Genomic DNA, 27,748 nt, shown 5'->3' with positions numbered 1-27,748 from the left:
TATAAAGATGTGTAGAAAAACTTTGTAATTAGTCTTAAAAGAGTATTACCATAGAGCAAAAAGTACAAAATAACAGTAGACTGCCAATTACAAAGATATCATTACATAAAATAAAACCATTAGGAATATTTGGGAACAACTAAGGTAGTGCCTGAATTTGCATCTTGTACGTTACTAAGTCTCAATTTATACTGTAATTTCTTTTTATTGAGTACATCTTTAATTTATTTAATTGTTTGCTGCCTTATCAATAACCCCAGGCAGCTTACGCCCATAAAAATAATAAGGCATAGAATTAAAATCACATTAATAAAAGCATAATCACTAACCTCCCTATCTAACATTGCCACCAATGAAATGGAACTCCCTTCTGAAAAGCACTGCCTTAATGGATTTATTGAGTACAACAGAGAGGAAGGCAGTGTGTTCCATACTGAGGCTATCGTAAGGCCACAATCCGTTTCTAGTTTCTATCCTCTTAGTGTGATTTATCTTATCCCTATCTCTCAGTCAAAACTTTTCTTCAATTTTAGGATGAGAAAGTGGTTTTACTTCAATCCCACAAGTGGAAAAAGTTGAAAACAACATTTGATTAAAATTATCTGACCGTGGAACAGGGATTAGCAACCTACAGTTCATGGGCTGGATGTGACCCATTATCCAAAGTGATCCAGCCCACAATCCCAATAAAAAAATATGCCCACCTGAACCATAAGAAAGGCGGAGAGAGCAACTACCTGTACAGCTACTCATGTGAGCCCTCTCCACATCCATGGCTACCAAGTCATTTTGGTGATGATTTCACTAGCCACTCTTAGTTCAAATGGAGCCACAAGTCCTCTGCCTGGACCAATGAGAATGAATGGTGAGGCGGAGAAGGGAAGAGGAAATGGTGATAGTGGCATAGCCTCTGATCCTAACCAAGGGAAAGTTGCAATTCCTATCCTGTAGTAATAACCCCTCAATGTAATGAATTAATAGAAAGAAAATCCATATATCCATTAGATGTGAATTGGATTTTTTGCATTTGTGAAATAACCTAATGCATAACTATCAGCCTATCAGCCTGACCTCAATACCTGGGAAGATCTTGGAAAAGATAATCAAGTAACGAATCAGCAAACACCTAGAGGCAAACAAAGTCATTACCAAAAGCCAACATGGATTTGTCAAAAACAGATCATGCCAGACAAATCTTATTGCATTCTATGACCAAGTGACAAAAGTAATGGATCAGAGGAATGCTGTGGATATAATTTACTTGGACTTCAGTAAGGCATTTGATAAAGTAGATCACAACCTACTACTTGATAAGATAGAAAAATGGGGGTTAGATAGCATCACCACCAGATGAATTCGTAGCTGGCTGACCGGCTGTACTCAGTGTGTGGTCCTCAATGGAACTGTACCTACATGGAGGGAAATATGTAGTGGGGTGCCCCAGGGCTCTGTTCTGGGCCCACTGCTCTTCAACATCTTCATCAATGATTTGGATGAGGGGATAGACGGGGAACTCATCAAATTTGCAGACGACACCAAGCTGGCAGGAATAGCCAACACTCCAGAAGATAGGCTTAAGATACAGAAGGATCTCGACAGACTTGAACATTGGGTGCTATCTAACAAAATGAAATTCAGTGGTGAAAAAAGTAAAGTTCTACATTTAGGCAAGAAAAACCAAATACAGAGGTATAGTATAGGTGGTACCTTGCTCAATAGTAGTAACTGTGAGAGGGATCTTGGAGTCCCAGTGGACAATCACTTAAATATGAGCCAGTAGTGTGTTGCAGCTGCCAAAAAAGCCAACACAGTTCTAGGCTGCATTAACAGAGGGATAGAATCAAGATCATGTGAAGTGTTAATACTACTTTGCAATGCCTTGGTAAGGCCACACTTGGAATACTGCATCCAATTTTGATCACCACGATGCAAAAAGACTCTAGAAAGAGTACAGAGAAGAGCAACAAAGATGATTAGGGGACTGGAGACTAAAACATATAAACAAACGGTTACTGGAATTGGGAATGTCTAGTTTAATGAAGAGAAGCACGACAGGTGACATGATAGCAGTGTTCCAATAGCTCAGGGGCTGCCATATAGAAGAGGGAGTCAAGCTATTCTCCTAAGCACCTAAAGGCAGGATAAGAAGAAATGGATGGAAACTAACCAAAGAGAGAAGCAACCTAGAACTAAGGAGAAATTTCCTGACAAAATAATTAATCAGTGGAACAATCTGCCTCCAGAAGCGGTGAATGCTCCAACACTGGAAGTTTTTAAGAACAGACGGGACAGCCATTTGTCTGAAATGCTATAGGATTTCCTGCCTGAGCAAGGGGTTGGAATAGGTGACCTCCAAGGTCGCTTCCAACTTTGTTGTTGTTGTTGTTGTTGTTGTTATTATTATTATTATTATTATTATTATTATTATTATTATTGATGGGATTTAACATATCCAAAAAATGGTGGAAGGGGTTTTGTTCAATCAATAAAATAGTTTATTGAGCAAGTGTGAAAGCTAGTTTGTTTCATAAATTTCACTATTGTTGTTGGTAGTCACTTATTGCTATTTATACAATCTTCATTCCTCACCTATATACACACTTCCTGAATCTCTTCTATTTCTTTCTCTCTCAATTTCATCTCAAATATGCCCCAGATGCAGTAAATTAATCCCAGTGTTTGGTTATGCAGTGGATTGTTCACATTTTTTCCCACAAATCAAAATGTTGATTTTTCAGTGTCTTTAGCAACGCAACATAAGTTATGAACATTTGCTTTAGAAAATGAGGAATATCTGATGAAGAAGAGAAAATCTGACAGAACAATGACTAATGGAAAAGTGTAAACTTGGTACAAAGGTAATTTCAGAGAACACTAGAATGTAGTGTTTAGTTTGGCCATGTGGCAGTAGGATTTATTACAACTATGAAATTTAAACATGTTCAGTATTAAATGTACAACAGCATTCTTCAACCTGCCAGATGTATCATATAGTAACTTCCATAATATCTAACAGCAGGACCATGATGGAGTTGAAGTCCCAATGTAACTGGAGGTTGCAAGGAAGTCAGGACATATATCATTCAGAAAAATATTGAATGCACATAATCTAAATCAGTGATGGCGAACCTTTTAGAGGCTGAGTGCCCAAAAACTGCCCCGTCCCCTGCCGCGCTCTGCTCATACCCCGCCTGCCCGCAGAGCCACCCACTGCCTCCACTGCCTGCCAAAGCACATCACCCAGGCAGCCCTGCAGTGCCATGGCAGCCACGCCCTCTGCCCCGCCCCACAGCAGCATCTGCATGTGAAGGGCATGAGGACGGAGTCTTGTTCCTGCTGCCTGGCTGCCATGTTCTTGGCTGCGCTACTCCATGCAGGCTGAGCCTGGGGGCGACTCTCCTCCAGGGGGGCTGCTGATGAGGGGGCCGCGGGGGGAGGCGGGGCTGGGGCAACGGTGTGCGTGCCCACAGAGAGAGCTCCAAGTGCCGGCTCTGGCATACATGCCATAGGTTCGCCACCACTGATCTAAATGGAAGTCATACACATCACCAACTCAGCCCTAGGGTTCTGTAGTAAGAAATCCCATAATTAGCTCTTGTTGCCATCCACCTATTATAAAAACTGGGTTGTTAGTTTGTTAGAGGGCTGGCTAATGAGAACAAGATAAACTTTCTATGTTCTTCAAATAAAATATTGTACAATATTACAAATTCATACTTGGGGAATTGTGGCAAATTAATGTATTTAAAAGAATACATTGAAAGAAAGTACTCTTATTTTGAAAGGATCACAATCAAGTAGATTGAATTGCCATTAGAAAACACAAATTCTAAAGCTGTCAGCCTTAGCAGGTTAACCAGTCAGGAAATCTGTCCAGAACAGTTGATTTTACTTTATTATAAGGCAAAATTAACAAAATCTCATAAGTCTGAAAGTAGAATTCTCTGTCCATCTCCTTATACCCCAAGAAATTATAAAAGGCCCCTTCTGAGCCTGTTGCCCACCTACTATCCAGCTGTGGACTATGTTGTCTTTTATCTGACCTCACTGGGCCCATTCTCCCACTGTCATTCCCAAATGCCATTAGACCTACTGTAGAAAAAGATCTATTTTATAAACTCCAAGAGCTGTGATAGGAACTCTTCTCTACCCTTATTAATTCTGAAGCAATACATACTGTATATCTCATAGGCCAGGACTAGGAAATCTACTCACCTGTCAAGGGTTGAAGTAAGGTGGTAATTCTTTGTTACTGACAAGATGGCTTTTATTAGATTATCTGTAGAGAAAAAAATAATACTTTAGAAAGTGAAGCTATTTCAAGGATTTTTCAAAATTCATAAGAGGGGCAGATAAAAACTTCAGGATCAAATTGATTACTGAATAAATCTGCATCTTAGCTTTAATTTATAACCCATTAACAAGAAATCAGAAAAGGAATAGCCAATATAAAATACAGGCGATCCTTACCTTTCAACCACAATTGAGCCCAAAATTTCTGTTGCTAAGTGAGTCATTTGTTAAATGGGTTTTGCCCCATTTCATGACCTTTCTTGCCACAGTTGTAAAGTGAACCACTGTAGTTGTTATATTAGTAATATGGTGAAGTGAATCTGGCTTTCCTACTTACTTTGCTTGTTAGAAGGTTACAAAAGGTGATCAAATGACCCTGGGACACTGCAACCATCATAAAATGAGTCAATTTTGATCATATAACCATGAGGATGCTGCAATGGTCGTTAAGTATGAAAAATGGTCATGAGTCCCTTTTTTCAGTGTTGTTGTTAAGTTTGAATGGTCACTAAATGAGCTGTTGTAAGGACTACCTATATTTTGTGACATACCACCTCACATTTTTCTCAGACATGCACCAGCTGGAATTACTTGAATAATAAACTATCCTTCTCTGTGTACTGTGAGCTGAAACACAATACAAAAGAAGATATTTAATCTGTATGTCTCTTTAGCTAGGAGAACAATACAAATGAAATTTGCATTATAATCATGGGCAGCCATTATAATATGGGAAAAAAACTGCAACCACACTTTATTCAATGTCACCAAAGTATGCATTACTATTAATCCCACAGGTATATTTAGCCTCTAGTGTTTTGGTGTAGCTTATCTCTACCAAGCCAAAGAGCAAGCAACAACATATACCTGGAGATGTGTTGATACCCACCTCTATCCAACAGGTAGGCATCTCTGGAGAAAAGTGTTTTTTAAAAAAGTGTTTTTTAAAAAAACGACATGATTATAGATGATGCATGTCATCTCTATAAATGATAAGCAGGATTCCCCCAAGCTGTATGACAAGGAAGAACAGATGCTATGCCTCCTCCTCAATCAATATACCAACACATAAGGTAAGCCAAGTTATTACTGGTATCTGAGCAGAAAATTCCAGAAATATTTCTCCTCTTTCTTGTCAGTAAAAATAAAGAAATAATAAATTGAGTAGCCAGTAACTTGTTTTGAACCCAAATTCAGTGCTAAAACCAGTTCAACTAAGAATAATCATACATTGGCTTGTTGTGATATTATTTTTTTATTTTATGTTTCAAAATAATCTTAATAGAAAATTAAGTCTCCTTAACAGAATAATAATTTAGAGTCATATTTCGAAAACATATTGGTCTACAACAGCAAGTGGACCCATTCATAAAATATAATCTTAAATATTCAGTATTTAGAGGCAGACTGAATAGTTCAGTGTGAAATTCAAGTATAGAGACATATTTAAATGTCTGTATGAGGCTGGGAATGATGCTCATTTGCCAAGCACATATTTTGCATGTTTAATGTCCCAAATTCAATTCTTAGCCCCTTAAGAACCAGAACATGAGAAGTACCTCTGCCTGAGACTGAGAATTATTGCTGGTCTAACATAAATTGAAAGTACATTTTGTGCCAAATAAGACAGTATTACATATTCATACCTACTCCCTGTGCTCTTGTTATAAATACCATGCTCATTTTCACTTATTAATAGCTATAATTAAGGAGGAAAATTGAAGGTATTAGATTTCTTAGAAAGTAAAAGAATTCACTGTTTTTTCTAAGTAATTGCCTAGCAGGAGGATGATAGGTAGAGAGAAATAATATTTTCTATTAGATACTAAAAATTCCAAAAATTCAAGAATGGAATATATTTAGAAAGCTCTATACAAATACACAGCTACTGTGTATGCAGGTGTGTGCATATGTATGAGAGAGACAGTCAAGGAGAAACAGAAACAGAGAGAAAGACAAAAAAGAAGTACAAATTCTACTCTTCTCCATATTTAGCTTTGCCTCACTTTAATGATTACAATTATATCCAATCCTAGCATCCCAAAATGATTTCCTCAAAGCAAATAAAGTCATTACTTTACACATTGCTCCTTATTTGTGACCCAGAGGTTTTCAATAGCTATATCATCCACTTAAACTTTCTCAGATTTAGCAACTCCAGTTTCTATAATTTATGAATTAGGGGTGAAGGGGACATCTTAGTAGCAAAAATGTTACAACTAGCTGTGGTATATTTAAGAATACTCACAGTGGTATTCAGGAAGTAAGTAAATAACGCAAAGACAATAATGGAGCATATTTATGTTTCAGATGACCCAACTCACACAGAACCTACTTAGTTTGAATCATTCCTAAGTACAGGTAGACCTTGAGTTACGAGTATAATGGAGCCTGCCCATTCCACTTGTGACTCGAAAACTTGTGGAAGTGATCATTCCCTTGCTCATTAAGATGCATGCAGCTCGTTAAATGAACATGAGGTATCTTAGAGTGGGGAAGGCTGTGGAGGGCCTAGTGATGGAACAGGACCCAAAGGCCTCCCCGACCCACTAAGATACCTCATACTTCCCCCTTCCTTCCTGCTGCGCTGGACTCACCTTTAAAAGATCTATCTCCTCTCTGCCATGGTTCCTGCTGCCACCCGGATCTGAGGCTGGGGGATGTTTCCATGTGCCTCCGGAGGCTGGATCAGGGCGTTGGAGGCCTTTTCCAGGCCACTGCTGCCCGGATCTGATCCTGGGGGGGGGGTGCTTCCGCGGCCCTGCAGTGGCCCAATCTGGGTGCCAGAGACCTTTTCCAGGCCACTGCCGCCTGGATCTGAGGCCGGGGGATGCTTCCATGGCCCTCCGGTGGCCCAATCTGGGCACCAGAGGCCTTCTCCAGGCCTTCTCTTAGGCCTCCATTCTCTGTGAATGCCTGGAGCAGCCAAGAAAGTGAAGGATCTCGAACTTCACATGGTGACTATTGAAGATCTGGTGCCTAGGGAAACCCGGGGTGGGGGTGGGGAGGAAGGGAATAACCAGGGTGAATGTTGCAGAGCCTCTGTGGTCGCTGATAAGGGTGAATGACTGCCATGGTGCTGCAATATTCGTAATTTCGGGACTTGCTCATAAGCACTAGGGGGCACTTATCACGTAACTTCGAACAAGTGTTAAGTGAATGCTTGTAACTCGGGGATTACCTCTTTGTGCTGAGTAATGACTCACAGGATCTTAATTCAGGTTTCCACCTATAATAACCCACATGAAATCCTGTAGCATATGCAGCTACAGACACCGGGAAGATCCTGGCAAAGCTATTTGATCATGCTGCTGCAATAATTTAAGCCAATCATTCCTCAGACAATACAAAGATTCTTTCAGAGACCCAACTTACTTTCTCTAACATAATGCTGTTGCTCTGCTTTTACTGTATATGAAGATTGGATAAACACTTACTAGGCTTAATGATTCAGCGCTCACTTCTAGAGATCAACAATATAATGTTCCAAGCCTGGTCTGTAAGCAGAATGAGTCAGCTCCCCCTAGGTTTATATAGAGTGTCTTTTATATAAAACATTCCACAACAATATATGATAAAAATAGCAAATTTCAGTCTTGTAACTTCCAACAGGCTCCATTTGAAGATTTAGCTTAGCTTAGTATGGTAAATAAACTCACTTTTTATCTGCTATGGATTCATTCAAAGAGAGCAAATATATTCCTTCCAAAACAAGCCTTATGAAGTACTAGAAAAATTAATCATATTTGAAGCAGGAAAAATAAAGAAAAACCACTTTAATACCACTTTATAACACCTTGTTAAGGCTACACATGGAACACTGCATCTAGTTTTGGTCACCACGATGTAAAAAAGATGTTGAGACTCTAGAGTGCAGAGAAGAGCAACAAAGATGATTAGGAGACTGGAGATTAAAACATATAAACAAACGGTTGCTGGAATTGGGTATGTCTATTTAATGAAGACAAGGATGAGGGGGGGACATGATAGCAGTTTTCCAATATCTTAGGGGCTGCCACAAAGAAGAGGAAGTCAAGCTATTCTCCAAAGCGCCTGAAGGCCGGACAAGAAGCAATGGATGGAAATTAATCAGAGAAGCAACCTAGAACTAAGAAGAAATTTCCTGACAGTTAGAACAATTAACCAGTGGAGCAACATGCCTCCAGAAGCTGTGAATGCTCCAACACTGGAAGCTTTTAAAAAGAGACTGGACAACCTTTTCTTGCCTGAGCAGAAGGTTGGACTAGAAGACCTCCAAGATTCCTTCCAATTCTATTACTATTATTATTATTATTATTATCGATCATCGCACAGTCAGCCAGATGTTCAGACTGGATTTGGCATTTTGTCTACCTATCGAGTCCTTACCCAGGACCTGGGATAGGCAGATGTGGATGTTTGATGGTATTACAGATATCGTCGCAGGATGGAAGCAGTTCCTAGTAAGGCCGCCTTTTGCAATTGACTAATAGCGAATTTGTCAATGCCAATGGTGTTCAAGTGGTGCTCCAGTTGTTTTGGGATTGCACCCAAGGAGCCTATGACTATTGGTACTACCCTTGCTTGCTTTTGCCACAGTCTTTCTATTTCTATTTGTAGGTCTTTGTATTTTGTTATCTTCTCCAGTTCTTTCTCTTCTATTCTGCTATCTCCAGGCACTGCCACGTCCACTATCCAGACTTTTTTGTCTTTCTTATCGACAATTGTTAAGTCTGGGGTGTTATGTTGCAGGTGCTTGTCTGTTTGAATTCTGAAGTCCCAGAGCAGTTTAATTTTATCATTTTCTATGACTTTCTCTATTTTATGATCCCACCAGTTTTTGCTTACAGGCAAATGATATTTTTTGCAGATCTTCCAATGCACCATTGTTGCTACTTTGTCATGCCGCTGCTTGTAATCAGTTTGTGCAATCTTCTTGCAACAGCTTACCAAGTGGTCCACTGTTTCTTCAGCTTCTTTGCATAGGCGGCACTTACTGTCTGTTGCTGTCTTCTCAATTTTGACTTTGTATGCATTTGTCCTTAAGGCTTGGTCTTGTGCAGCCAGAATTAGTCCCTCGGTCTCTTTCTTCAATTTTCCTGCTCTTAGCCATTGCCAGGTTTTATTGTTATCTGCTTTCCCAGCTATTTTTTTCATGTATCGGCCATGTAGTGCTTTGTCTTCCCATGCCTCTATTCTGTTCTTCATTTGGTCTTTCTTGTAGGCCAGTTTGGTCTCTCCAGTAGTTAGTAAGCCTTCCTGATATACTAATTTCAGTGCATCTTCATCATTGTTCTTCAGATATTCTTCCAAAGCCATTTTTTCTTCTTCAACCATCTGATGTACTTGTAGCATTCCACGCCCACCTATTTGCCTTGGTAGATAAAGTCTATCAATGTCACTGCGTGGATGAAGGGCATGATTCATTGTCATTATTTTTCTGGTCTGCCTATCCATTGCTTTTAGTTCTGCTTGAGTCCAGTCCACTATTCCAGCTGTGTACCTAATGACTGGGATTGCCCAGGTGTTGATTGCCTTTATGGTATTTCCTCCATTGAGTTTGGACTTTAAGATCTTCTTCACTCTCTTGATGTATTCACCTCTAATCTTTTTCTTGACTTCAGTGTGCTTGATGTTGTCAGCTTGAAGGATACCCAAGTATTTGTAGTACTCTTCCTCATCCAGACTCTTAATGTTATTTTCGTGGGGCATCTTGATTCCTTCAGTTTTCACTATTTTTCCTTGTTTGATAGTAAGTGTGGCACATTTGTCCAAGCCAAACTCCATTACAATATCTTGGCTATATATACGGACAGTGTTGAGCAGCGATTCTATTTCAGATGATGTTTTTCCATACAGCTTCAGATCATCCATGTAAAGGAGGTGGGATAGTCTAGCAGATGTTTTTGATGTTTGATAGCCATGTCCTGAGTTATTCAGTATTGTTGACAGAGGAAACAGTGCAATAACAAATAGTAATGGTGATAATGAATCTCCTTGAAATATTCCTCTCTTGATATTAACCTCTCCCAGCCTCTCACCATTGATCTGCAACTGTGTCTTCCATTGTGCCATCGATCTTTGCACAAATTTTCTGATGTTTCTACTGACTCCTGTTATTAGTAATAGTAATAGTAGTAAAGTTGGAAGGGACCTTGGAGGTCATCTAGTCCAACCCCCTGCTCGGGCAGGAAACCCTACACCATTTCGGACAAATGGCTGTCCAGTCTCTTCTTAAAAACTTCCAGTGTTGGAGCATTTACTGCTTCTGGAGGCAAGCTGTTCCACTGATTAATTGTTCTCACTGTCAGGAAGTTTCTCCTTAGTTCTAGGTTGCTTCTCTCCTTGATTAGTTTCCACCCGTTGCTTCTTGTCCTGCCTTCAGGTGCTTTGGAAAATAGCTTAATTCCCTCTTCTTTATGGCAGCCCCTGAGATATTGGAATACTGCTATCATGTCCCCCCTTGTCCTTCTCTTCGTTAAACTAGACATACCCAATTCTCGCAACCGTTCCTTATATGTTTTAGCCTCCAGTCCCCTAATCATCTTTGTTGCTCTTCTCTGTACTCTTTCTAGAGTCTCAACATCTTTTTTACATCGTGGTGACCAAAACTGGATGCAGTATTCCAAGTGTGGCCTTACCAAGGCATTGAAGAGTGGTATTAATACTTCACGTGATCTTGATTCTATCCCTCTGTTAATGCAGCCTAGCACTGTGTTGGCCTTTTTGGCAGCTGCAGCACACTGCTGGCTCATATTTAAGTGATTGTCTACTAGGACTCCGAGGTCCCTCTCACAGTTACTACTATTGAGCATGGTGCCACCTATGCTGTACTTGTGCATTTGGTTTTTCTTGCCTAAATGTAGAACCTTGCTTTTTTCACCATTGAATTTCATTTTGTTAGTTAGTGCCCAGTGTTCAAGTCTGTCCAGATCCTTCTGTATCTGAAGCCTGTCTTCTGGAGTGTTGGCTATTCCTGCCAGCTTGGTGTCGTCTGCAAATTTGATGAGTTCCCCATCTATCCCTTCATCCAAATCGTTGATGAAGATGTTGAAGAGTACTGGGCCCAGAACAGAGCCCTGGGGCACCCCACTACACACTTCCCTCCATATAGATGCAGTTCCATTGAGGACCACTCGCTGAGTACGGCCGGTCAGCCAGCTACGGATCCATCTGGTGGTGGTTCTGTCTACCCCACATTTTTCTATCTTGTCAAGTAGTAGGTTGTGATCTACTTTATCAAATGCCTTACTGAAGTCCAAGTAAATTATGTCCACAGCATTCCTCTGATCCACTAATTTTGTCACTTGGTCAAAGAATGCAATAAGATTTGTCTGGCATGATCTATTTTTGACAAACCCATGTTGGCTTTTAGTAATGACTTTGTTTGCCTCTAGGTGTTCGTTGATTCGTTGTTTGATTATCTTTTCCAGGATCTTCCCAGGTATTGAGGTCAGGCTGATAGGTCTGTAATTTCCTGGATCCATTTTTTTTCCTTTTTTGAGGATGGGAACTACATCAGCTCTTTTCCAGTCCTCTGGTAGTTCCCCTGTGTTCCAGGATCTTTGAAAAATATAGTTCAGTGGCTCCGATATCACATCTGCCAGTTCCTTGAGAACTCTGGGGTGTAATCCGTCTGGTCCTGGCGATTTGAACTCATCTAGGCTGGACAGGTGCTCACTAACGATTTTCTTGCCTATCTTAACTTGTGTTTCTGTTTTGTTTTTTGTGGCACTATTTTTGATAGGTTGGTCTGTTTTTTCCCTTTGTGTAAAGACAGATGCAAAAAATGAGTTAAATAGTTCTGCTTTCTCCCTGTTGCTTGTCACCTTCTTGCCACTTCCACCCACTAATGGACCAATCATTTCCTTCACTTTTTTCTTGTTTTTTACATGTTGAAAGAAGCTTTTTTTGTTATTTTTGACTTTGGTCGCAAGCCTAGTTCATTTTGAGCCTTGGCTTTCTTCACTTCATCTTTGCAGGCTCGGGCTATTTGCTGATATTCTGACTTAGTTATGTTCCCCTCTTTCCACTTTCTATACTTGTCCTTTTTATCTTTCAATTTGTCAGAGAGTTCTTTATGCAGCCATGCTGGTTTCTTTTGAGAGCTGTTATTTTTCCTCTTTGTTGGTATTGTGCTAGACTGTGCTTTTATTATCTTTTATTATTATTATTATTATACAATGATGACTTCATCTAAAAGTTTTATTATAATTAAAAGAAGAGAAATTCTTGCATAAATGAGTTGTATTTATTTTCCTTCAGCTCCATGAGTGACATTTTTAGAATACTCTCTTTTCTCTAGGGAAGTTCCAATCAGTATTAATGAAATTTCAAGTCACAATAACACTAACCTTTAATACATCCTAATGCACTTGACTTAGGCCAAGAGCTCTTTAATCTTGTACATTAACAGTATGTGAGCTTGCTCTCATTATATGATGTGGATGCAAATACTTCACAGAATGATCTTAGCTGCATAATTCTTCCTTAGAAAAACAGAAAGGGGGGAGAATATCATATAATAAAAGAAATGAGAGATGAACAAAGATCACATTGTTATTGAATGTAGAAAAACTAATTGGTATGTGAACACTGAAAACAAATGATAATGCCAGCATCATTTTCATTCCCATAGCAGGCGTATTTATTTTTGCATATATCAATTTATATGACAGCTTATATTACAAGTTTGGTTCTGGATGGCAAAAAAAATAATTGAAATGCATGTATATAATTAATAAATAAATAAAACCGTTCCATCACATTAATACAAAGGGGCTCCCAAGCATACTATTCACCAATAGTGTGGGCTCAATTACTCAAATCCCCATGCCTCTGTAAACAGAGCCAGAAAAGGATGGGAAGAAATAATGTTAAAAGCCAAGAGGAGTACAAATTTGTCAGAAACATCACAGTGACTTTTGAGGGCAGAAGGGTAAATAAGGATATTTCTCTCAAACATAGAATAGAAAGTTAGAACATAATGAGCAGAAACAAATGTTTACATATCATGGAGAAACTCTCTACACTTACACTTCAGAAACAGAGAAAGACTTTGCTTTCTGTGTGGTCATTGCTTGCCTTTTCTCTAATATTTACCCCTTTCCCAGAACATCACAAATTTCAAGGTCAGCCTTGAGTCAAGATCTAAATATAAAAATTCATAGAAAACAAGCAGTGAAAAATGGCTCTTGATTTTCCCAGTTCTGGAACATGCAAGGCTAAATATATCCCCTTAACGAGATACTTAGAATATAATAAAACACACAGCGCAGCGCACACTTTTTGTTGGCATATAGGCCATCTTCCTACATCTGGAAACTTGAGACTTCTACTCCTACTCCTGTAATTGCTATTGTAACATTTTTGGAGGATACTGAATTGGATGAGTCTGTTTATTAATATTTCTACCATAACAAAATCACACCATTTCCTCAGAGATCACTTTTTTTAACAATAGTCCACAACTTAGAACCATTCATTTAGTGACCATTTGAAATTACAACGGCATTGAAAATAAATAATTTACAACTGGTCCTCATAGTTACAACTGTAGCAGCATCCCCTTGATCACATGATCAAAATTTGGGTGCTTGGCAACTGGCATGTATTTATAATGTTTCCAGTGTCCCAGGGTTATGTAATTGCCTTTGCAACCTTCCCAGCTGGCTTCTGTCAAAGCAAAGTCAATGGGAGAAGCTGGATTCACTTAATGACTGCATAATTCACTTAACAACTTCAGTAATTCTCTTAACAATGGCAAAAGATCATTACATTGGGTGTGACTCACTTAACAACCACCTTGCTTAGTAACAGAAATTCTGGTCCCAACTGTGGTTATTAAACAACTACCTGTATATATCTTGAGGAGAAAATTCGTACAATGTCAAAATTATCAAAAGGAGGCCTCAAAAGGCAAACATTTGAAGACTGTTCCTAGGTAGTAATAGCTCTTAGACTTATAAACCACTTCATAGTGCTTTACAGGCCTCTCTAAGAGGTTTATAGAGTCAGCATATTGCTTCCAGCAATCTGGGTCCTCATTTTACCAACCTCGGAAGGATGGAAGGCTGAGTCAACTTTTGAGCTGCTCAAAATCGAACTCCTGGAGTAAGCAGTGAGTTAGCCTGCAGTACTGCATTCTAGCCACTGTATCACCACGGCTCTTATGGTAGTAATTAAAATTCAGATTTAATATTATATTGATATTATTAATATCAAGTTGAGTAATTTCTTTTTGGTTGTTGAACTATAGCTGCTGTCCATATCTTTGACCAAATCATCTTAATCCCAGAAAATTTACACAATAAAGAATCCCAGTATATTTTTCATATGTAAGTTTAATAAACACAATGGCAATGTCTAGTTGCAAACATCCCCATTATCTGGATCAATTTGGGGAATGGAAAGCAATGAAGTACACAGCAAAGTACACTTCATTGCTCCAAATAATACATCAGAGAGAACATCATCTCTAGAGAAGACATAATGAATACACTTTAGAAAATAAGATGCATGGGAAAAACCAGGAACATAATTTAGAAGAAAACTATATAAGTAAAATTAAATAGTCAGAGGTTGGGCAACAACAAACCAAGCATGAGAAATCTCTGTCCTATGAGGGTTTGCATCCAGACCATAAATACTACATGCTCTTCCCATGCCATTCTGGAGCACAAGATCAGAGGAAAAAAAGTTTACACATGAAAAATATCTATATATGTATATGTATTTAAGACTTAGGCTGAACTGTGCTATATGTAATATTAAACTTTAGAAGTGTACTAGGGTTTATTTATTTACTTTTGATGTCCGAAAATGGATGATGAAATTATGTGGCCTCTTTTTTCCTGGCATCAATCTCTCCATTAAAAGTCTGATATGGCATGCCATTTTCTATAAAGACTTCTAAAATCTATTTACAGGAGAAAAAAAATCTCTAAAACTACTCTGATATAGTAGTTTGGAATTCTGAAATATAATGATGCAGTCCACATACTCACAGCTAGCTGACCTTCAAGTTGACAGAATTATGCCAGTCAATTTTCATTTGAATTTCAAGCAAACACATGATGATACAAATGCCCAAAGTCCCGAACATCTGCACAAAGCATTTCCCAAGGTTTATACTATGTTGTGAATCTCCCTTGACAACAGCCAGATTTTTCAGTCAAATCAGATTTCAGATTTCTGATGCTCAACTGATTATCATTCTCTAGAAAGTTGCTCAATCTCCCAGGTGCTCTGATTCTGGCAGCCATCATCATTTCTCCTGCCATCCTGTTTCAACCAGTATCAGATTAGTCTTGACTGAAATCCTTAATGAGGTTTTGATCCCATCAACAAGTCACAATAATTCATCCCCAGTGCCTCCCCTGGGATAAGGAAAAAAGCTGATGCAAGAATTTCAAGTGATGTGTGCTCGAGAGTGTGATGTGAGAAGGGTGCCATTTGCTTCACTCACGCTCTGGTCTCTCAGCACTGTCATTAGACCTACTAGTTTGCTGAGAACAATAATTCTTTCCTCCCACAAGTACAAACTGCTTTAGACTGAATCCTGGCATAAAGTTTGGTCTCAAGAGGGCACTAAACAAGCCATTCATTTGCTTTGCTCCCACCGCTTCAGCTCCCAGCCATTTCAAACAGCAGTTTCTGGTTTTAACTGAAGAAAATCCAATATAAAACCCTAGATTAACATACCTCTATAGTGGTGACACAAACTGGCAGCAACTTGGAAATACAAAACAAAGTCTGCCCAAAGACTTTCAGCCATCCTGTACTACAATTCTCCATGCTGATATTTCTTGGCTAAAATACTCTGCCAGTGAAAAGAAAATAACCCACACAGAGATCTATAATCTACACCCTACAAGAAAAGTGATCCTGTAAATCTACCGTTAGTGAGTAATCCTGTTTCCATCTGTACTTTTAATTAAAAAAAATTGCACAGCGGCTATTTGTCACTTTTCTAGGAAGGATGCCTCTCCAGTAGGAAGGCAAATATCTATAAAAGGTGAGGTACCTACATATTTTGGCCATGGTTATAGAATGTGGACTAATTATGTCCAAGGATCTGGAAGAGTGAGTCTCATTTTAATACAACTAAACATTGTATAAATAATAAAATACTTAATTTATGGAACTTTTATATTTAATTATATTCTACTCTGCTCCGTTTTGTGATATGAAGACATATAGAGTTGTGAGACTGAATTTATCTACCAAATGCTATCTTAGACATTGTGTTTAATAAGGCAGATCTCATGAAGAACCATCCCAGCATTTTTATGGAATACTAAAACAAAGGATACTATCACCTGAATTGGTATATTTTATGTTGAATAATTTCCTATCTTCAAGTTCCTTCCATAAATTAAACTTTATGGGAGGCAAATTTGTTTCCAGTTATGTCATTGTCAACATCCTTCTTACTCACCTTTCTTAAGTGGCCACAGAAGGTTGAAAATGTAAAATAGTGCTCTCTTTAAGACAATTTTGCACTACCTTACTCAAAAGAAAGAAATTTAAAACATTACAAATTTACAAATTTCTTTATTAAACAAGTCCATAAGCTGTAAAGATAATATGCAGAACACAATCATAGTGGATTAATATGTTATCCTACCTTGTCCTTTAATCCCAAAAGGTGGAAGAAAATCCCGAATCTTTGCCCATTTCCTGAAGGAATCATCCAAAAACATTGGTGCTGGTTTGGAGAATCTATAAATATAATGAAACAGAATGCTTTTATAAAAGAAAAGAAAGTGAAAATCAAAATTTCAAGGAAAAGTTTTACAAAATAAGTGTGGTATCAAATAAAAAATTCAGAACAAAAGGAATGCATAGCTCCATTCAATATTATCCTGGAAATGAATGCAAGTAAGCATTTTAATATTATTTAGACCAATAGGCAATTCAAAGCCTGTAATGGTGATAATCACCTAATCAGGAGCAATACAGTGAATGTGTTCAATTATAGCACAAGTTATTTTAACTCCAATTTGTTGAGCAAGCTATAATGATCTGGTTCACAGATAATGTTCACAGTTGTTCTAAGCTAAGATAAAATTCTATTATGGCTTATCATATTTGAAGTTAGCCAGAAATAAAAAGTGTCTAAGAAAGTACACTGCTTAGAATACAAAGCATTCCTATATATTAAGTGTACTTAAAAGTTTGAATACAAACAAAAGAGTGGAGCATATAACAGGCTACCCAGCTGTATCAGGACACATTGCAAGGTAACACCCATCCCCCATCATTCTTCCAAATCTATGTGTATGAGAAGTCCCTGCTTCAACTTTTACCTCTACTATGAATTCACTATGTAGCCATAAACAAACAACTACCACTCAACCTCCCATCTGTAGGAATGCTATTTCAAGATTCTAGTTAGGTTTATAACAAGATAATGAATCACATACTATACACATGGAAAATATTAGTATTTTAAAATTTCTGACAACAGTAGCCATTTCTGGTGTTTACTGAATTTAGAAGGAAAAAATCAACAGTTTAGAAGGAAAAAAATCAATAAGTTCTACTAGAGCAGCACATCACCACAAAAACAACTGAAAGAAAACCATACTTTATATAATGTGCTTGGAAAATATTTTCCTTAGGATATAATTGTACAGGCTAAAATTTGTTATCTCCTAGTAGCAGCAGTGGTGTGCTCTTCATTCTCTCTTACTCCCACCCAAATGCTCTCTACAGTATCCTGTTGTTGCTGTTCCCATCATTTCTCCTTTTTATATAAATAAAAATGTGTTGGACTAATTAAACATTTTTTTAACAAACTTCAGGGCATGTGTTCCTATAGATGGATGTTCAATCATACTGGGCAATATATGACAACAATTCCATTGCCCAAGTCTTTTAATTTCAGAATTGAGATGTTCTCATCATTTTAGATACTACAGGGATTTCTGTGCCTTGTGGCTGCAATGTTTGCTTAAACCCAACAACTAATCCATAATCAGACAAGTTCCAGTCAATTAATACTCAATTGTTGGTCAGGGAATGAGTAGATTGTCCTGCCTGCTCACCTACCTCAGTTTCCCTTTCAGCCCATGAAAACTAAATGAAGTAACCTGGAAATGTCTTACTTGCCACCAGGCTGGTATTCTTCTTGGTAGAGCAAACCTGTATTTTGGGCCCTTTACCTAGTAAACCTGCTGTCCTGTCCAGGACCGCAACATGCAAACTTCTAGAGCAAAATACAGCCATGCAATTACACAACTTATTGTTGCAGGTAGAAGTGCCTAGCTCAGAAAATAAAAATCTTTGAAACAACAGAAATAAGAGGATGTGGTGAAGCAAAATGGCAAAAATACATCAATGGCACTGGAAGATTTCTAGGAAGATCCAGATCTAGTAATGTTCTAAGACAGAGTTCTGGTCAGAAATGTTTTTTTCATCACAAATCCATTTCAAAGTGATATGTATTGCTGAACCATTAACAGAACAGCAGGCTAACTAACGGTGTGCAAAGTTCAATTGTTGGAAATCCCAGGGTTCCTTCCAGAAAAATTGAATACAGCAGATGACAACGGCACTAGTGATGATGATATATCTATACTTGCTTGCTAATATATAAAATAGTACTTTAATATGTAGTTTTTGATTGACAGAAAAATATAATTAATGATCAGGATGTCTGCATGAGAAGGAATCCTCTCACTATTTTTCTCCAAAATAGGTATATCATCCTTTCCCATCTTAAATCTCACCAATCATATCAAAGAATCTGAATAGAAAGTTATATCCTGCCAGAATGCACCTTTCCCCGCTCTTTTTTTTTTTTTTAACAAAAATAGGCATCCCCTCCAACTGCCACATTTTTCTATTGCAGTAATTTTTTATGTTAATCAAAGATCCTGGAGCATGGGGAACTACCAGAGAACTGGAAAAGAGCTGGTGTGGTTCTCATCTTCAAAAAAAGAAAAAAAATGGATCCAGGAAACTACAGACCTATCAGTCTGACCTCAATACCTCTGGAAAAGATAATCAAGCAATGAATCAGCGAACACCTAGAGGCAAACAAAGTCATTATCAAAAGCCACCATGGTTTTGTCAAAAACAGATCATGCCAGACAAATCTTATTGCATTCTTTGACCAGGTGACAAAATTAGTGGACCAGAGGAATGCTGTGGATATAATTTACTTGGACTTCAGTAAGGCATTTGATGAAATAGACCACAACCTACTACTTGATAAAATAGAAAAATATGGATTAGAAAGCATCACCACCAGATGGATTCATAGCTGGCTGACTGGCCGAACTCAGCGTGTGGCCCTCAATGGAACTGCATCTACATGGATGGAAGTGTGTAGTGGGATGCCCCAGTGCTCTGTTCTGGGCCCACTGCTCTTCAATATCTTCATCAATGATTTGGATGAGGGGATAGATGGGGAACTCATCAAATTTGCAGATGATACCAAGCTGGCAGGAATAGCCAACACTCCAGAAGATAGGCTTAAGATACAGAAGGATCTTGACAGACTTGAAGATTGGGTGCTATCTAACAAAATGAAACTCAGTGGTGAAAAAAGTAAGGCTCTACATTTAAGCAAGAAAAACTAAATGCACAGGTATGATACAGGTCAGTGATGGCGAACCTTTTAGAGACCGAATGCCCAAACTGCAACCAAAAATTACAGAGGACTTCAAAACAGCTTTTGTTTTGTTATCAATGTTTATCATATTAAAATTTAAATAACACATTGTTTGCCACTACTGCTTCTCACAATTATTTCATAGAATTTTAATATATTTTTTTCAGCATATTGGAGAAATATGCACATAAAGAAGAGCTCTTTTTTTAAAAAAAATAAGTAATATTTATTGTTATCTGAACTGTTGCCTAAGCAGTTTTATCTAAAATGTTAAGCTGAGTTATTAAAAAAGGAAAGACAGAAGGGAGAAGATAAAAATACAATGTGTCAGACTGGCAAACTTATGTACAGAATAATATAGTCTCCAAAATCAGTAAACAAAATGAATCCACCTCAAACCATATTCAGGATTAGATTGATTTTTACCAAAACAATTACAAGAATAAGAGATTTATCAGTAAAATGACTGGCAAGGAATAGATGAAGCATGGTGAGCAGTCATTGACAGCACACTCACTTGTATCTCAGGAGACATTATGTGGAATGAGAAAGAAAAAGATTAATTTTGAAAGGAGTTAATATTAAAAGTAGATCATTAATGTTTTGTTAAATAAATTTATTCAATAGAAATAGTTTTCATTTCATTAAAAAGCTTTTTAAATCAGCTTTTATTAAATAAATCTCATTATTATTGTTACTAATGCATTTTATCTCAGAGTCAGGAGAGTTGCGTTTCTTTCTTTCTATATTCTTCTCTAATTCCATTTCCTTTTTTATGCTGATCTATTCCTCAACGATAATGATGTAGGCTGCCTAAATTCTAAAACAGTCAGCATCTGAAAACAACTTGTACAGTACCTATAATATTAGCCACACAACCAACAGAAGATGGATTATTGTAGACAAGCCTTTAATAGCCCTAACTGCCTAGTGATCCTCTCAAAGTGAAAAGCTATTTACTGTCTTGAACAGAACACCTGATTTTTTTCTTTTGTAATATAGGTTTGTAGCATGACATCAGTGATAATATCTGAACAAACCACCAGCGTTTAGCCAAATAATGAGAATCATTCATGTTCTTTATTTCTTCGATGATTAAGAAAGGAAAAATATTCCACAGATGCCTGGCTTAAAGGACCTGAAAGAATATTGAAATTTTAGAATAATAATAATAATAATAATAATAATAATAATAATAATAATAATAATAAAAACACTAGCACAATACTTTTTCTTCCTACTACAGAAATGAGCCTCTATTTCCAGAGGATTTTTCTTTGAAAATGTCTCTGGAAAGCTGCTAAGAAGCAACACTTTAAAGTTATTTATGAGAAGAAAAAGCAGTTGTTTGGTCTGATCAGATCCAAATAACATATTGTACATTTTATCATGTGAGTGAGTAGCACTGGATAATGTCAGCTAGGTTAATTACAAAGCTTGTTTTTCAGAGATTTATGGTTACAAAGGAGAAATATCCTTTGGACCTCAGTTTGACCCAAAAGCTATTTCTGTTTAGACTTTAATGTGGGAGTCAGTTCTCTCTGCCAAGTGTCAGAGTAATTGAGTGTTTAACCACATCCTTGCCCTGGATTTATCCAAGATGAGGGAGAAGCACACCATTTGACTGTTTAACTTGCAGTTAGAAAGTAGCTAAATATCCTTACATACTTGCATGCATATCCAGCAGGCTATTTCCTTCAGAGGTAAGCAATGTTAGGCAAAACACAAAAAGGAATAAGAAATAGTAAACCAAAGAAATTAAGGCCTGAAAAAGTAAAATAAAAGAAAGCTAAATCTGCAACACATCAACTTCATTCACTATATCTCTTCATAATTTTCTAACTATCCTTATTTCTACCATATTCATTAGTTGTGTTTTGCTCTAAGCTTCTCACTCTCTTTTGAGGATATCATCTTCATCCAGCCATGACTTTTTTGATCCTCCCGTTCTCTTCAACCCATTCACATTTCCTTCCTATTTGTTTTGTAATTCTGTTTATATGAATGAATCATGAATACTTCATTTTCGCTCATCATTCACTGTTGTATTCAATCTACATTGATTTCAACACCCATACATTTCTTCTTGTTTTACCACACACAATTAAGCACCCCATTTCCACTGCATCCAATTTAATTTTGTTTCTCCTGAATATCCAACCCTCACTATCATAAAGCAGACAGAAGTATGCTCTTACACACAACCATTTTTGTTTCTTACAACAAATATTCATTTTTCACAATAGATCAAATGCTATGCACCACCTCTCTCCATAGTTCTTGTTTCATTGTAGAATGGATCTAACATACCCTGCAAATCACCTTCATCTTCACCTAACAACATGGCATCAACTGTATACAAATCATACATATATTCACATCTCCAAACAACACACTTTAAATATACATTTAACAATAAATACTTCAAACAATCAAGGGAATATTACATAGCCTTATCTTCTTCTCTGCTACATTTGAATTATTCTATTATATACCACTCTTACTGCATTCAACAAACAAAGACAGCCATGTACCCTTGTTTATAGCTTGTACTTGAATTCTTCCCCAAAAGAACAGAAACAAAGTCATTATTGGAAAATAGCAAAGTCTATATTAATGACCCCTGTAGCCATCAGAGCTGGAAACTATTGCAGATAACATTCTTCCATTACACTTTTGCTTTTGCACTGCGTGAACCAAAGTCTACCAATGTTATTTTATTACATGCTTTTTCCACTTTCAACTTAGCCTATAAATATGGACATCAAACAAAAATGAAATACTGATTCCTTTCTGAATATACTTCTGAATCCATAGCAGCGATGTTCTGCAATTTGGTGATAACTTACAAACAAAAATATTCAAGCACATGCAAGTACACACAAAAAGACAGATAAACATACATAAAAGTATGATTTTGGAGATATGTGCAACTTGTTGATTTTTATCTATTTCATTCTTTAATTCAGGTAGCTTTCAGAAATATTACTACTTACTTGATAAAAGATGACAAAAGTAATATATTGATTACCATCTATGTATTGCTGGCAGATGTTAGGTGCAAAGAATCATGACCATCCATTAGATTGCAGCATAGATTTATTCAAGCCTATACACAAGAGTCTACTCAACTGAAGTTCAGTATTAAATTGGCGCTATATAAAGGTCAATGGAATTCAAGAGCAGTTGGACTTGGACCATTTGTAACTACTCTAAGCTAATGAAGCACTTAACTCTGCACCCCAGCTCTGCCTGCTCTTCTCCTACACAAATATTCTAAATCAGCGGTTCTCAACCTTTGGGTCGCAACCCCATTTGGGGTCGAACGACCATTTTACGGGGGTTGCCGAACAACGCGATCCGCCATTTTTTCCCTCGGGGGGGGCGCCGTGCATGCGCGCCGTGCATGGGGGTGCCACTGCACATGCGTGCTGCGCATGGGGCACCACCGCGCATGCGCGGCACATCCTTATGACCGGGGTCGCCGTATAAAAAGGTTGAGAACCACTGTTCTAAATCAGGTTCATATCTCATTTATATGTGCAGTAAAATACCCCATGCTGCCTATGGAATACCTTGAAAAAACCAAATCTATCTTCTACATTTCAAAATTCAAAATATTTTCTCCTTGCTTTGATTGTTCTTCTAACTCACTATGTTGAATGTAGCCTAATAGTAACACCTATATCATTAAAACTAGGGCTGTATTAAAAATTCCAATGAATTCACTGAAATTAATGAGATTCCGATAGAAAAAAATATTAAATCAGCAGGAAAGAAATACTTCAGCCTGTATGTATGTATTTGTTTTGTGGGAAGAATCCAGAGAAAGAAATATTTTGGGAATTATTAAAAAGGCAGAATATATTTCCTCAAAGGAATAATGGAGAAGATCTTTAAAAAAGACAGAAACCAGCCCCCAGAAATCAGCCCCAGCCCCTAGTCAGAGGCCAGCTTTTAGAAATGCAAATTCAATAATCCATTCAGGAAGGTTGGAGCCAGGAAGCTAGAAATTAGGAAGACAAAGACACTTAAAATCTACATACCCTCACCCAAATTCTAAGGACAGGAGACATAATAGGATTAACCCACAATACCAAAAGGGCACACTTAGACTCAGGTCAAAGTATATGACACAGGAAATACAAAGCCTCAAACAGGAACAGGAAACAATAGGCCCAGAAGGTATAAAAGCCCAACACTCTGCTCCATGTGGTCAGTTTTTCCCAGAGCCATCTTTCTGTCTTGCTCTCTTCTTCAATAAACTACAACCTCCATTTTGATTATTCCCGGCTTGGACTGGATCTTGATGAAGATTTTTCTTTCAACAGTTTATTTATCAAATTTATATAGCTGCACATCTCATGGAAAATGACTTTGGGCAGCATACAACAATTCAGTAAAACAATAAAAATAGAAAACTGTCATTAAACTGTATATAATAATTATTAAAAACATTTTTAAAAAACTATGAAAACAAAACTAAAACAAAAAGGAAAATAGGTGAAGGAATATTAATCATAAGGAAGCCACCTCACTAGTTCACCCATTCCTCGGCGGGCTGGCATAACCAGGTCTTGAGGGAGGCTGACTTCTTCTCTGGGGGAGAAGATTCTATAATGCAGGTGCCAGGGCAGAGAGGATCCGCTGTCTGGGGCCTGCCAAATGAAGTTTGCTATAGTGGATTGTTGAAGCCTAGAATTTTCTATTGAACTGTAAATTTAACTGATTAGTTCAAAAAGCATTGTGGCAAGCAACCCATTTTCTTCTATTATTAATCATGGAAACCATTTTGATTTATCTGTTCAACGAAAAAAATGGAAAAACTGTCTCTTTGAAACTTTTCATTTAAATAACTCTTCCAGGGGTGGGGGGAACTGCTCTACAGCATTTTGGACAAACAAGTGACATTTCATGAAGTTTGTCCCTAAGAAATACCAAACACAAATCAAAGTTGGTGGTAGAAGGTAATTTTTAAAATAGCAATAGCAATAGCACTTAGCCTTATATACCGCTTCATAATTCTTTAAAGCCTCGGAAGGATAGAAGACTGAGTCAACTTTGAGCTGGTCAGGACCTGATATATTTTATATTTCTATTCTACTGAAAGATTCTTAATATGAGCAAATTCTGCAATGAGGTTTACTACACCGGAAAAAAACAATCAAGTGAGGGATTAATTACTTAGGTTGCTAGCTTATCCAGATCTTGCTAACATGTTTTTCATACTGATCTTTTGTTTGCTTTGCTATTATCTGGATTGGTCTGTGACCATAATAAAGAATATGACTGATTGTTTTAGTTGTTGATAGTAGTGCCATAATGTTTTTAAAAGATCCTTTATTTTGAATTGGAATGAAGGAAAAAGAGGTTCATAGATTTGACTGCACCTAAAGCAAATATTTAAAAGACTTGCATCAAAAGTTGTAATAATTCATTTGCAGTTGATAACTTTTTGAAACATTCCAGAATTCTTATTTGATTAAAAAGAAAAAAAAGAAACACAAATGGCAAATAGTGGTATTTTAAAGGAATAATTGTAAATCCTTTTCAATAGCAAACATTCTTATATTTTCAAAACAAATAATTCACAAACTTTCAATATCTAATAACATCAATCATTTCTCTTATTGCAAATAAAAGATTTTATTTCTCTGGACCTTTCAAAGAATTATCAGAAATTTAAAGTAAATTCTAAGGCTTTTTTAGTGATCATTAGTAAACAAATACTTGTCCAATAAATCAAGAAATGCTTTGGTATGTTTATAGTTTTGATTATCATCATAGCAAAGCATTATTAAATCTTTTTGTACCATTCCAGGTGGCATCTCTCACATATGAATAGAATAGAGCTGGAAGGGACCTTGGAGGTCTTTTAGTCCAGCCCCTTGCTCAAGCAGGAGGACCTATACCAGTGGTGGTGAACCTATGGCACAGGTGCCAGAGGCGGCACTCAGAGCCCTCTCTGTGGGCACATGCGCCATCGCCCCAGTCCTAGGTCTTCAGCTGGGTTTTATAAAACCTTTTCGCTTTAGGCCTCCACCGCCATGTGCAAAAAAAAAAAAAAAGGTTCAATCAATCAGTCAATTTCAACTTCTCGTGGGGAAAAAAAATCTTGCAAAGTTGGAATTGATTGATGAACTTTTTAGTCCCACCCAGTCTGCCGTTACACTGCAGCCACACCCAGCCAATGGGCCACGCCCAGCCAATGGGCCACGCCCAGCCAATGGGCCACACCCACCCGGCACCCAACGATGCATAAGTGGGTTTTGGGTTGCAGTTTGGGCACTCGGTCTCTAAAAGGTTCGCCATCACTGGTTTAACATATATGGTTACTTCCACTGACAATATGTATTTCATTAATAACCGCAAAAAATAAGTAAAAATTCTAGATTTTATATGATAAAATTTGTAAAAATTAAAAACCAGATAAAACCAAAATTACCTTAGAATCTAATATGCACACAAATGTTAACTGGCATTTTGAATTTATTGCTACTTATTTTTAAAGATTCTGAACATCATAAAATGTTCCTGTGGTCAATAATTCTTTGGAATACAGGTAGTCCTCATTTAATGATGGTAATTTTCATTGCTAAATGATGCAGTTGTAAAATGCACAACTGGAAGCCCCCCTTCTCTCCTCAACAATCCACTCCCATCCATAGAAGAAAAACAACTAGCTAGATATAGGAAAATGTGTATTGACTGTATTGGCAATCACATGACTGTGGGGCTTTGCAAACATCATAAAGTTGCAAAGTTATTTTTTCAGTATTGTCGTATTTTGAATAATGGCTCAACGAGTCACTAAATGAGTGATTGGTAAGAAAAGACTACCTGTAGTAGTCTTATAAATCAGAAAGTTGTACAAGAGACTGCAATATAAAACTTAAAGACTAAATTAGCTTGGTATGATAGAATCTGATATAAAAACTCCTATAAGCCCCTAAAATGTTGGTAAAATAATTGCACTAAAGATGACAGCCTCATATTATATACACCAAAGTGGAGAGTTGAGGTCAACATTTGACCTGAGACAATTAATAACAGAAGTGTGCACATAAAAAGAAAGCATTAAGATTTGCTCCCATGTGACTTCACACTTAATAAAGAAATAATAAAATATCTAACATTCTAGTTGTTACTGGAAATTCCATTTACTATAGTACTCTTTTTCATTATTTCTCAGCTTGATGTGCAAAAGGATTAACTAGCCTAACTTTTAAGAAATTACATAAAATAGAAACACAACAATCAAGAATTCAATAAAAAATAATAATATAACAATAAAGAGAAGGAATATTTTAGTTTTCTTATTAATTTGAGAAAATTATGTAACTTTCTTGAGGACAGACCCAATTTGAGCAGATATTTTTTAAGCATATAAAATGTATTCTTGGAGACACATTTATGCTACAGCTAGACCTTGACCATGCGTTTAGTGACCGTTCAAAGTTACAATGGCACTGAAAAAATTAACTTACAACTGGTTCTCACTCTTACAATCAACACAGCATCAAAATTCAGGTGCTTGGCAACTGGCATGTAGTTACCATGCTTGCAGCATGATCACCATTTGCGACCTTCCAAGCCAGCTTCTGGCAAGCAAAGTCAATGGGAGCGGCTGGATTCGTGCATGATTCACTTAACAACTGCAGTGATTCACTTAACAATGATGACCAAAAGGTCATAAAATCAGGTGGGATTCATTTAACAACCAATTTGCTTAACAACAGAAATTGTGGTCTCAACTGTGGTCGTAAGTCATGGACTATCTGTATATATGAGCAAAATGTTCTGTGATCAATGGTTCCATTCAAGGAACTACCAATTTCAGGAAATCCATATGAG

The 27,748-nt window shown here is 37.3% G+C and overlaps 1 protein-coding gene and 1 long non-coding RNA gene across 15 annotated transcripts in view; one reads left to right on the top strand and one right to left on the bottom strand.

Annotated features, from left to right (window-relative positions):
• Positions 1-27,748, bottom strand: part of ST3GAL3 (ST3 beta-galactoside alpha-2,3-sialyltransferase 3) — a 203,826-nt gene that overhangs the window by 74,113 nt on the left and 101,965 nt on the right. For all 10 annotated transcript variants that reach the window (XR_005554260.1, XM_039323074.1, XM_039323081.1 and 7 more), the window contains 2 exons: positions 16,901-16,995; positions 4,216-4,279 (listed from right to left, as the gene is read on the bottom strand). Coding sequence is in view for 9 of the 10 variants with exons in the window: in XM_039323074.1 (XP_039179008.1) it covers positions 4,216-4,279; positions 16,901-16,995 (159 nt within the window). In the remaining variant the exon portion in view is untranslated. The remainder of the gene's footprint in view (positions 1-4,215; positions 4,280-16,900; positions 16,996-27,748) is intronic.
• Positions 4,908-27,748, top strand: part of LOC120298904 — a 98,704-nt gene continuing 75,863 nt past the window's right edge. The window contains exons 1-2 of one of the 5 annotated variants that reach the window (XR_005554263.1): positions 4,908-5,195; positions 5,294-5,366. This is a non-coding gene — a long non-coding RNA (uncharacterized LOC120298904). Of the gene's footprint in view, positions 5,367-27,748 lie in introns of all 5 variants that reach the window. The other 4 variants (XR_005554265.1, XR_005554261.1, XR_005554264.1 and 1 more) reach the window with 4 other exon arrangements.

The sequence above is a fragment of the Crotalus tigris genome, unplaced genomic scaffold (genome assembly GCF_016545835.1).
Source record: "Crotalus tigris isolate CLP2741 ecotype Arizona unplaced genomic scaffold, ASM1654583v1 scf7180000024167.7108832, whole genome shotgun sequence".
Taxonomy (NCBI): domain Eukaryota; kingdom Metazoa; phylum Chordata; class Lepidosauria; order Squamata; family Viperidae; genus Crotalus; species Crotalus tigris.
This window is presented reverse-complemented; position numbering and strand designations above follow the sequence as displayed.